Below are 12489 nucleotides of genomic sequence, written 5' to 3'. Positions count from 1 at the left end.
ATATATATATATATATATATATATATATATATATATATATATATATAAATGTTAAAGTGCACCTCATTTGAAGAAACCCTTCAATTAACGACCATTGTGAAAGAGGACAAATCAATATATTTGTGCAAATCATGATGAAAAGTGTTGTTTTCAATAAACCTCAAGGACCAAGTTTTTAGTTTACTTTTAAAAAAGAAGTTTGTGAAAAAGGACCAAAAGTGATAAATACAGTCGTCAAAATTGTAATTAGTTCAAAACAATGACTAGAGCTAGCTAAGAGTCTATGGCAATCACATAAATAAAAATGTATTTTACTCTAATAATATAATAATGATAAAAATTATCAAGGTAATAAAGGGGATCCTATATATAAATAAATATATATATATATATATATATATATATATGAGTACTCATCCCTAACATTGATCAAAGGAACACATTCCCTCTCATTTCTCACAAGATGGATTTTCTCTCAAATTCAATCTTCATACCTCTATTTCTTCTTCTTTTAGCCTATATCTACCATCAATCACAAAAATATGGGAAGAAGACGAAGACGTACCATCCATGTGGCGGAACTAAGTTTAATCAACTCATCAATTATCGCACGTTGCATGATTACAATACTAATCTCGCCACAATATACAAAACTTATAGAGTGTTTAACCCTTTTCGCGGTGAGATTTACACATCTGATCCTTCAATTGTGGAGTACATCCTCAAGACAAATTTCAAAAATTATGGCAAGGTGTGTGCGTGTCCTAATTGGATGTCATAATTTCAGTTTTTCATTTATCCTTTTTCTTTTAGGTCTAACCAACCTCAATGGAATCCATTTTTAACCAACACTCGGAATATATATCCTTCACTTTTTTGCTCCATCTAATTTTTCGATTAAGGTTCCCCGTATTGAGATATTGGTATACCAGACCCTCTTATGGAATTCATTTTACAAATTACTATTGTAAAAAAATATTGTAGGGAGCGCATATCCACAACATCCTAAAGGATCTACTTGGTGATGGAATATTCACAGTCGATGGTGACGAATGGCGAGAACAGAGGAAGGTATCAAGCTACGAGTTCTCTACGAAAGTGTTGAGAGATTTTAGCAGTGTAGTCTTTAGAAAAAACACAATAAAAGTCGGCAACATTTTGTCAGAAGCAGCAAATAGCAACGAAAAGATCGATATAACTGTAGGTTTCTCTATAGTTTCCTCACTAACATTTACTTACTCCATTGATTATTGTCGTTAGAGCTAAACATTATGTCCCAATATGCAAACATCCAGGACTTGTTCATGAAAGCAACGACGGATTCAATATTTAAAGTTGGTTTTGGAATTGATGTTGACAACATTACTGGTTCAAGTGAAGAAGGTATTAGATTCAGTCGTGCCGTTGATGATGCAAGTGCGTTGATTATTCGAAGATTTTTTGACATGTCATGGAAGATCAAGAAGGCTTTGAATATTGGAACAGAAGCAGAGTTACAGAAAAATATCAAAGTGATTGATGACTATGTTTATAAGTTGATCCAAACCAAGATTGAGCAAATGCACAACATAAAGGATGATTCATTGGTAAAGGAAGAGGTATTTGAAATGCTAAATATTTTGAAAACCAGTTGAGAATCAACTACTAATGAATAATATTCATGTATATTTGTCATGAATAGTTGGTTCCCAAAATTTTAGCGTTTCTAAATGAACTTTCCTGTTGACATATGTACAGTTCGACACTTTTCATTAAAATTTCAAACATAGAAAATGTTTTAAGCAAATTTTTATATGGAATTTCAGTTCAAGAAAGAAGACATTTTGTCGAGGTTTTTGCAGATCAAGAATACAGATCCAAAGTACATACGAGACATAGTAGTATCGTTTGCACTTGCTGGTAAAGATCCTATAGCAACTACTTTGTGTTGGTTCATTTACATGGTTTGCAAACATCCTCATATTCAAGATAAAGTTGCAAAAGAAATTAAAGAAGCAACCAACATTAACATGAACGAATTAGAGATCACAAATGTTGCGGAGTTTGCAGCCTGTGTGAGTGAGGAAGCTCTTGATAASATGCAATATCTTCATGCAACTTTAACGGAAACCCTCAGACTCTATCCTGCCTTGTCGATGGTATGCAACCTTAATTGTCCAACACTTGTTTAATTTCTTATATTTGATTTCTAAGGATGAGCCTTTAGCAATGGTATCTGTGTGCAACTCTTATCCTGAAAATTTGTAAGAATATGAAGATGAAATGATATTATGTAGGACTTTAAGATATGCTTTTCAGATGACATTCTACCAGATGGTTGTAATGTTGAGAAAGGGGATATGGTATTTTACTTGCCATATGCAATGGGAAGGATGAAGTCCATATGGGGTGAGGATGCACATGAGTTTAGACCAGAAAGATGGCTTGATCGAGATGGTTGCTTCCACCTAGAGAGCCCCTTCAAGTTTACAGCTTTTCAGGTTAGTATAATACCATTAATTTCATATCCACAAGGTGCAACTTCTACTGAATAAGGTACAAGTCACTGTTGCAAACAACCAACATGTCCATATATGCGACATTTCTAGCTTTTTATTGATGATACACATTCATAGTAGTAATTGGTTTTATTTATACACAGGCGGGACCTAGAATATGTTTGGGCCGAGATTTCGCATATAGGCAAATGAAGATATTCTCTTCTATCTTGTTGGGTTGCTTCGTGTTCAAGATGAGCGATGAAAACAAAATCCCAAAGTACAAAACCACGATCAATATTCAGATCGATGGCCCACTGCATATTTGTGTTTCGAAAAGATACGGTATATATATACACGCAATTACCCTTAAATTTAAAACATCATATATAAAATAGAGGTGATATTTGGGGGCATAACCTATATCTCGTGTCTAACAACCTAATAATACAACAAGCGCAAAACCTTTTTCTCAAGTCATCACAATTAAATAGAAAGCAAAAGTATAACAATATACATGGTTTAACAAATGGGAAATAAGTGGTAATATATATTTTGTTGAACATTTTCCGTGTCGAACACGCTAGGTCAATCGGGTTTTCCTATGTGTGAACAATTCTAATATAAAATGTTCAACAAAACATATATCGTATGCTCATATGTGTTTAGTAAACAAATGTAGTTGTGTTTCTCATAATTAATTTTTAATCTAATTACTTATTGTATGCTAGTTCACATATAATATCTTGATTAATCATGTGCAAGTTGCAAGTATGTATGTATGTATGTTCTATCTATGGTATGCATAATCAACAATTATGAAACTCATCTTTTAACGATACATATACTTTGACAAGCAAGCTCGTATGTGATGTTTAGTTATATGTTGTCAAGTTTATGAAACCCTTTTGCTGCATTGCTTTGTACAAATGGATATTAACTGTCTAAACTATGAACTCATTGAACTTGAAGCTAACAAGTATCGTTTGTTTTAGGAGCAGACAAAGCCGAGAGCAATTAAGGGAAATATCATGTAAGGGCAGATGTTGGRWGTCACCATAACCTTGAATATATGTCATTATGTTGTGTTGCACCGAATAATATAACTACTATGTTTGATCTATTTGGTATATTAACAATGTTTAAGTTATTATGATGTTTTAACTCTTTTGATGCAATGTGATGAATGATTTGTATGATTTATTAAGTTACAAYKTACATGTTGTCACGACCCTRGTGAAAGYTGGGGTGTAMCATTTCGTCACCARAACTGATGATGTAACTTAYGCAATTATRGCRTCGCMAATGCCTAAGTTTTACAAAATCTTTTTTACTTTTGTTACACTAGCTTTCCACCAATTTTTATTAGCAAAACCCTATCATCAGATACTTCCTTCAATACAAAAAAATACTTTCCAAAAGATTTTTTTATTAATAAAGTTTTATAATTTATCATCATGAATTTGAAATATTTTATATAAATCTCTCATTTGATTTGTTACTTTTAAGCTCAGGTCGTATATTTCAAACAAATATTACTTAATGTTAAAATTCAAATAAATAAAAACATGACTCATGAAGTTGAAAAATGAAAGACCGATACAAATATTATAATATATTTGTGTTTATAAGTATTTGATATTCACTACAGAAATAAAAGTATTTTTCTTTGCAAATCCGTCGCTAAAAGGGTCTTTCGTTGTTGATCTGTCGTTAATAGTCCGTCGGACAAAAACTCGTAGGTAACGACGATCAACGACGGTTACTTTTAGTGACAGATCAGCGAGGGAAAAGATTCAACGAGGATCAACGAGGGAACTTTCAACAACGGATCAGCGAGGGAACTTTCAGCGACGGATTAGCGACGGACAGGGAAGGACTTTCAGCGACGGATTTTCCCTCGCTAATTTGTATTAATCTAAAAGTAATTTTTTATAATTACATAATTCCTGTATTTATTTATACAAAAATTGACCATAATATCACAAACCAAAACTGTGAACAAATTAAAACTAACCAATTCATACGATTTAAAATATCCAATTCATACAATTTAAAATATTCAATTCATACATTTTAAAATATCCAATTATACAATTTTAATGTTCAAATTAATACAATCTAACTACCGGGAGGTGGGGGAGGGGGGAAAATGTATCTGACTGCCACATAAATACCGCAAGATGCTCTGATAAGGCCGCATGTTCGGCTAACGCAACAGCTTGCCTGGCCTGTTTGGCTAACGAAGCAGTTTGTCTGGCCTCCAAATCTGCCCTGTTGTTCCGTTCGGTCTCCAATTCCTCCTCTCCTTGCAAACTTCTCTCTCAACTCCGTAACCTGTAAATATTCAATATTCGACAAAATCTGTAATTTGTTCGCAATTTTAGTAATGAGAAAGTATATAATAATATAATCAACATACCTCCACTGTTGACTCGTATGATCTCCTGGTGCTACTGCTACATCTATCYGTCATAGCATAAGAGGGATCCTGGGAGGTCTTGAAACCAAAGATGYGGCCCTTCCTCCGTCCTCCAACACTYTACTCCCAAAGAGATGCCTCATCAGAGGAGGGATGTCGGTACTAGACTGTGACTCACCCCTAAACGATTGAAATCGCTCTTATGGTTCACCAAAACAAAAACGGGTGAGTTTATGTATGTAGAAATTTTAGCAGCATAACGACTGTAAATAAAACATATCAAATGTCTGTTTTTAACAATCAAAGCATTCTAATAATACCAATGGTAGTCACATTCTCAACCTATCTACTTAGTCTAATGTCTGCCCAACAATGGCAGACCAAACTAATACCATCACTATGTTTATTAAAATATAGTACTTTAAACCTACCAAACGTATCTATTAACCGAAGTAACGGTTTTAGAAAACTTACATGATACCTAGCAACTTTATGGTAACTGAACTGAGGAGGATCGGTAGGTGGGTCGGACGAACTTTAATCGAACTTTCGGTTCATGTAGTGAGTGCGCTCAAACACCTTAGTAGCAGTTGGCTCACGACCCATTAGTTTCGCCTACATTAGACAATTAGGTTAAGTTGTTAGTAAACATAGAGAACGAATTACATATTCAAAAAAGATTATATACTCACTATCATGTCACGATGTTGTGCAGTATTGATCGATCCCCCGGTGTGTGTAGACGACACTCCCTCAAACTGTGTGTTCTGGTTAGCCATATTGATCCTAGATTTCCTTTTCCAAGGCTCGGTGTCCCAAACCTATTAAAAACAGAGCACATATATAAGGCGGTACAAAACACATGACAATTCAAAAAGCTCACAATAGTCAATAGAGATACATACCTGGTCAATCATCTAAAGCCAAAACATCTTTGGGATCCATACAAGACGGTGTAATCTAATTCGTGAGAAGTCCTCATCTTCACATTGCTGAGCACCGAGATAGGCTTGTGCCATGGTCTAGTCACGTGCAAAGCTCATCCAATCTGAGTACCTATTGTGCATGGATTTGGTTCATAAATTATGAACCGTATCATCCAGCTGTGTTTCCTACTGGAACTTAGCCTACATACACATATTTTTATAAATGTAAAAACAATAACCTTATATGTATAATTACATTAAAATGGTACACCAACCCAAAAGCACTGGAATATTAAGTCGCGAGCTTCTTGAGGGACTTTCTTCCATTTATGCTACGAACCCGCAAAGGAAGACCTGAATATAGTCGTCATCTCCCAGATAACATGGGCATCTTTAAACCTGTACAATTAAAAAAATATTTACAACACAAAAGTCATTCATATCATTTTATTATGTAATAAAAAGTATTATACCACATCTACTTACCCATTGCCTAACAAAAAAAGATGTCTTCGCTGGCTCGGATGACTGGGTGTCGGCATCTCATTGTTGGGGCCTCTCCCCGACCCTGAACCTGTCGAAGCTGGGGCCTCCATGGCCACCTCTTATTCATCTAAATCTAGAAGGAGGTCTCCGAGAACTCAACAATGTCATCGGCATGAGGTTCGCCATGCCCGCCAGTAGAGTTGTTGCCCCTACCAGACATGAGGCTACCGCGACTACCATGATGGCCTCTACCACGCTCTCGGCGTGACATCTCCTGAAAAAACAAACATTAGATATCATGAAAAAAGATAATGACAAATCGTAGTTATATGTACAATTGTGAAATAAGCATATAGAAGACAAGTTACTAATCAGAAGAATGATCAGATAACATCGATTCATCTTCATCATTTGAATCATCATCAATGTCTTCAAATTCTGGTTCATCCTCGTTATCATAGTTTCCCGGTATATCATCGCTATCATCATCCAATTCGTCGCCACCTTCATCTTCATTAATATTATGGAGTATGTTTACCTCCCATGTGGCAAGACGAACATCATTGAGCTTGTTTCACAATGTGAACGTTGTATGAGTCACTATTTCATTGATTTGAAAGAATTGTTCTCCATCTACTTGATCATTGTTTTCAACATCGTTAATCATGTCAGACACTTCATATATGCCATGAGCCTTTGTCTTGACTTATATTTGATATCTACCAAATCGTGTTTAGAGTCAACTCTAACCCCCCGAGGCAGTATCCAAGTCTACATCTTAATACTTCAATTAGAGTGGAGTTTAGGTAATATTGATGAATGGGCTTAGCCATAATGCTTTGGAGGAGGATAGTGTCATTTCCCCCATTTTTTCAATATGCTTAGGTTTGCTTGTCTTAAGAATAGGAATGCCTTAATGGCACGTGGAGTTCGTGGGAAACTGTTGATGGCAGTGATCCTTCAGTTGACAAATCCACTCTGGTTTAGACGGCTCTAAGGTTTGTATTTGCATTATAAATTTTATCTTTATAGATTCTCTTGTTATATGTTAATTAATTCATATTATGTTGGTATGCCAAAGACCTCAAAGGACTTTATTTGAAGAATTTTATGGAACATTTTTATCTGGTAAGAGTTTACCATGTAAGAGTTGTCACTCTCACTTATCAAGTAAGACTCTCGGTCCTTGTTATCATTCTTACTGGGTAAGATTCTCAATCTTTGTCATGTCCATTCAATAAGGTAAAGTGACCCAGCAATCACTTACCGCGTAAGCATTTAGTTAGCGGTCGTAAAGATCTTACCATATCCTAAAGGATCTATTTGGCGATGGAATATTCACTGTCGACGGGGACGAATTGTGAGAACAAAGGAAGGTATCAAACCACGAGTTCTCTACGAAAGTGTTGAGAGATTTTAGCAGCGTAATCTTTGGAAATAACATATTAAAAGTAGGAAAGATTTTGTCAGATGCAGCAAATAGCAATCAAACAATCGATATAATTGTAGGTTTCTCAATTATTTTCTCATTTTCATTTGCTTACCCCATAGATTATCGTTGTTAGAGTTAAACATCATATTTCCAATCTGCATAAATTCAGTACTTGTTCATGAAAGCAACGACGGATTCAATATTTAAAATTGTTTTTGGAATTGATGTTGACAACATTAGTGGTTCAAATGGAGAAGGTGTTAACTCAATCGTGCAATAGATGATGCAAATGCGATGATAATTCAAAGATGTTTTGACATGTCATGGAAGATCAAGAAGGCTTTGAGTATTGGAACAGAAGTAGAGTTAAAGAAAAATATTAAAGTGATTGATGACTTGGTTTATAAGTTGATCCAAACCAAGATTGAGCAAATGCAAAGGATGATTCTTTGGTAAGCTTATATTATCTTTCTAAATACAAGATACAGGTATTTGCAAACAACAAATATTTTGAATAAAGAACATATATTTATATATATATCAACTCATCTGATTCAAACAAAGAAAAATATTTTAAACTAATTAAATATTTTTCTCTTGAATTTATAGTTCAAGAAAGAAGACATTCTATCGAGGTTTTTGCATATCAAGAATACAAATTGTGACAATCCGTCATTTCGGAATTACAGGTTAGTACCTTATTTTAGGATCTTTGTTGTGAACTAAGTCTTTCTAGGATTTAACTTTGATGATTAGAGATCATCTTGCTTAATTCCCAAGATTAGTTCATTAGATCACGTTTCGGCGGATAGCTGACAAAGTTAGTTTATGCAATGCCAAATAGTTTGGAAATGTTTCACATAAAAGAAAGTCGATGTTGTAAGTTTTGTATTTAAAAATTAAAATTTCCAAAAATTCCATTTTTATTGGCCAAGAATTCTTTTTATTAAAGGGTGGTGTTTTAAAATCTAGTATCTAGTTGTTTTGTTTAAATGAGTTAGTGGGGGTTTATTGTTTAGAAAAATAATTTAAAGGGCTTGGGCCTTTAGAGGTCAGCCCATTTCTTCTCTAAAAGCCTTCATATAAATACCTCTCTTTCTCTGAAAACTCTCAGTTCCAACTTCCAACTCTCAGCTTAACCCGTCACCTCTCTCTAAACTTAATCATCCTCCAAGCCGTTTCCATCTTCTTGCAAGTCTTTAAGGATTCCGTTGCTCCTAAGAATTTTGCAAGATTCTAAGAAAAGGTATGTTTTGAGCTGTCCTATTTTCATAAAAATCCGAAAGTCTTCATCCTTCTTCACCTACTCGATTCTTTAGTAAATTTATGGGATTTAAAGAGGGGAGATTGTTCATCAAAGACCTGCAAATGTCTTTGATAGGATGATAATCTGTTATCCATGTTCTTTAATCTCTAAGAAGGAAGGAGTGAGTCCTTGCATGTAAAATCTGATCATACTTTATGTATGGGAAGATCTTGCATGCATCCTTAATCAGTTTTATTATCTTTAAAACTCGATGAAATCGGAAAATATTTTTCTGGAGTTTGTTCGAAGATGATGACTCAAGCTGGAGTTTAAATTCTTGAAGATAATGAGCTTGAGACCCCTCCCCATCATTGTTGTCTCTCTCTAGTGCATGCAATCTGTTCTGGGGGTGTTTGTCTCAGGGTTGTAAAGTATTTAAGAAGAGTCTCAAACCCACTCTGAAATTCTTGATTTTGGAAAGTGGCGGCTGTCATCATTATTTTGGATGACTTAAGATGATGTCATTATGTGGATTTTTGGAAGGTTCCTTTTGAAAAGTAAATATTAAAATATCGGCTTTTATTTTATAAAAACCTTGATGGCATTGCATTGAAAGCAACTTTGCTCTACCTTGGGCATGAAACCTTTAAGTAATTTAGCGCTGGTTATTGGTCTGTTCAGGAAGTTCGGGCAATCCTAGAAAGCTTCTAAGGGCAACCTCTAGATATTCATCAAATTAGTGAGTTCTCACGGCCCCACTTTTACTGCTTTTGTTTATTTTATGGGGGAAAAGCATGAGATTGAGCAAACTATGCATGTTTATTTTTGGTTAAAACCTTCGGGCTAAGGAACTGCTTAGTCGATGCTTTGCTTGAAACCTCTGGACTAAGGAACTGCTTAGTCAGGTTTTCCTAAGCTATATTTGTTAATTGTTATTGCACTTTGAATAAATGTTAAATTGATATGCTTGGGAGTATATTTTTCCAAATAAAAATCCCCGTCCGTAAACGCTACTTGTTAACTCGGGTACATCCCCGAGCCGTGGTATTGTGAATAGCCGTTATTGTGTTGACAGTCCCACCCAGAAAGGGGTGCACATTACCTACGTTTTTCTTGGTCTAATCATGTGGAATTTGGACCACCGCTGAATTAGTACTATATCGAACTGTGGGACCTAAGTAGTGTACGGGCTACTTTTGGTTGTTCGAAAATTAATGGGGCAGTTGGTCAGGTAAGGCTCAGTAGCATATCAAGTTCTACATCGTGAGAGATTTACATTTATTAAGTGCAAAGAATTCTCATAAGTTTGCAATTACTTGGTTTATGCATTGAAACGTTTTATGCATTTGAAAACCCGTGAACTCACCAACTCTTTGTAGTTGACCTTGTTTTATTTTCATGCTTTTCAGGATTTAAGTAAGGTTGGTTGGATTTTTGGGAGCATCCTCATGGCAAGAACGATTAAGTCCGAATTTGAAGTATTTTGAGAAAAGTTGTATTCAGTTAGATTTCAGTTATGTCGATGAACTTGTTTGTTTCTGAACAACTTGGAACGGTGTTATTTATTAACTGTTGCTATGACTCGCTTGCCTGTTACATCTCGTGTTTCCGCTTTAGCGGGGTGTGACACAAATCCAAAGTATGTACGAGATATAGTAGTTCCCTTAGCGCTTACCAGTAAAGATCCTATAACAACTACTTCGTATTGCCTCACTTACATGCTTTGCAAACATCCACAAGTTCAATATAAGGATGCAAAAGAAATTAAAGACGCAACCAACATGAACATAGAAGAATTAGAGACCACAAATGTTTCGGAGTTTGCAGCCCGTGTGAGCAAGGAAGCCCTCGACATGATGCAATATCTTCTTGCAACTAAAACAGAAACCATCAGGCTCTATCCTGTCGTGCCATTGGTATGGACCATTAGTTGTTCAAAAGTTGTTTAATTTCTCATATTTTGTTTTCTGAGGACGAGCCATTAGCAATCATGGTAGTAGTGTAACTCTCGTCATAATAGTTTGTAAGAATATGGAAATGATATAATATGATATTGTTTAGGACCCAAAGATATGCATCTCAAATGATGTTCTACCTGATGGTTGTAATGTGAAGAAATAAGATATGCTATTTTACTTGCCATATACGATGGGAAGGATGAAGTTCATATGGGGTGACGATTGCACATGAGTTTAGACCAGAAAGATGGCTTGATCACGATAGTTACTTCCACCCAGAGAACCCCTTCAAATTTACAGCTTTTAATGTCCGTATAATACCATTAATTTCATATCCACAAGGTACAACTTCTACTGAATAAGGTATAAGTCATTGTTGCAACATGTTTATAAACCAATGCTAGTTGCCTCAAACCAAGTTTACAAACCAATGCTAGTTGCCTCAAACCAAGTTGCCTAAAATTATGAACAAATTAATCGAACTTTAAGCTGACCAATAGTTCGTGTTTTAGGAGCAAGCAAAGCTGAGAGAAGTTAGAGGAAAATATGCTATAAGTGTGTATGTTGGAAGTTGCCATGACCTTGTCTATATTATTATGTCTAAGAAAGGTTGTCTAACATAAGGATAAGTGTCATTGAGTTTAGCATACAAAAATGGAAATTGCATTTTGTCAAGTCTGCTTCTATTGAAATCTTCTTTTGCCTCAACTTCAACAGATGATTTAGTAAAATTCATTCTGTATTTAGGATCAACTTTTATATACAAGTAACTATACAAAGTAGAAACTTGAGAAACAACCTTTTTTTAAGTAACTTGGGTTTTCAAATCCCAAGCCTGCTTTAGATTGATAATACATGAACTCCTTTGGTTTATTCATCAAAATTGTTTGATATGTTTGACCTCTTTCCATAAACCTTTCTTCAAGATTCTGAAGTTTAGAAATCAAATTTGCATTCTCATTACAAACCTTTTCATACATTAAAACATACTCATTTATCTCTCTATTTAAAAAAATTAGTTTTGCTGATAAATTAGATATTTGCTCATTGGAAGTTTTTTGAAATTTTTCTGTTTCTTTCGAATACTCTTCCTTTTCATCGTTCAAAGCATTTAAAAGGTGTAAATTTTGAGTTTTTTCATCTGAAACACTAACAAGTAGCTCATGATTATTTTTGCACTTTGCTTCCCAAGAAGCACTTAATCTTTTCTCCTTTTTAAGTTTTCTTTCGAAATCAGAAATTTTGAAAATCATTTAAGCTAACTGTTCTTCAAACATAGAGAGAGACTGTACCTCCAAAGAATCGGAATTGCATGAACCACTATCATCTTTATCTGATCTAATAGTCATTGCTTTTCTTGAAGACATCGTTCTATACTCTCAAAAGATCGTAGACCAACTGTTCGAACTATTTCAGAATTCAAACACAAAATCCGAAAGTCTATCAACACTTTATCGCATACACAATTTTTTTAATATGAACAGTAACTTGTCGAATTCAACTTGTCGCACCCAATCAATTTGTCGCACCCAACTAAGCTTG

At 34.8% G+C, this 12489-nt stretch overlaps 1 protein-coding gene and 1 pseudogene across 2 annotated transcripts; both read left to right on the top strand.

The window, feature by feature from the left end:
- The first annotated feature begins 695 nt into the window (after window positions 1-695).
- On the top strand, window positions 696-3686 carry LOC112507112 (cytochrome P450 704C1-like). Of its 2 annotated transcripts, none has more exons than XM_025111542.1 (7): window positions 696-751; window positions 985-1200; window positions 1296-1598; window positions 1806-2138; window positions 2277-2480; window positions 2642-2822; window positions 3479-3686. In XM_025111542.1, the coding sequence occupies exons 3-7, from the start codon at window positions 1305-1307 to the stop codon at window positions 3496-3498; spliced, it is 1032 nt and encodes a 343-aa protein (XP_024967310.1). In that variant the 5' UTR covers window positions 696-751; window positions 985-1200; window positions 1296-1304; the 3' UTR covers window positions 3499-3686. The 2 variants fall into 2 exon arrangements, with proteins under 2 accessions (XP_024967310.1, XP_024967311.1); XM_025111543.1 differs by having other exon boundaries at window positions 697-751; window positions 1842-2138; window positions 3473-3686.
- A 3541-nt stretch (window positions 3687-7227) lies between these two features.
- Window positions 7228-11309, top strand: LOC112506239 (annotated as a pseudogene).
- The last annotated feature ends 1180 nt before the right edge of the window (window positions 11310-12489 follow it).

The sequence above is a fragment of the Cynara cardunculus genome (genome assembly GCF_001531365.2).
Source record: "Cynara cardunculus var. scolymus isolate 2C chromosome LG 2, CcrdV1, whole genome shotgun sequence".
NCBI lineage: Eukaryota > Viridiplantae > Streptophyta > Magnoliopsida > Asterales > Asteraceae > Cynara > Cynara cardunculus.
This window is presented reverse-complemented; position numbering and strand designations above follow the sequence as displayed.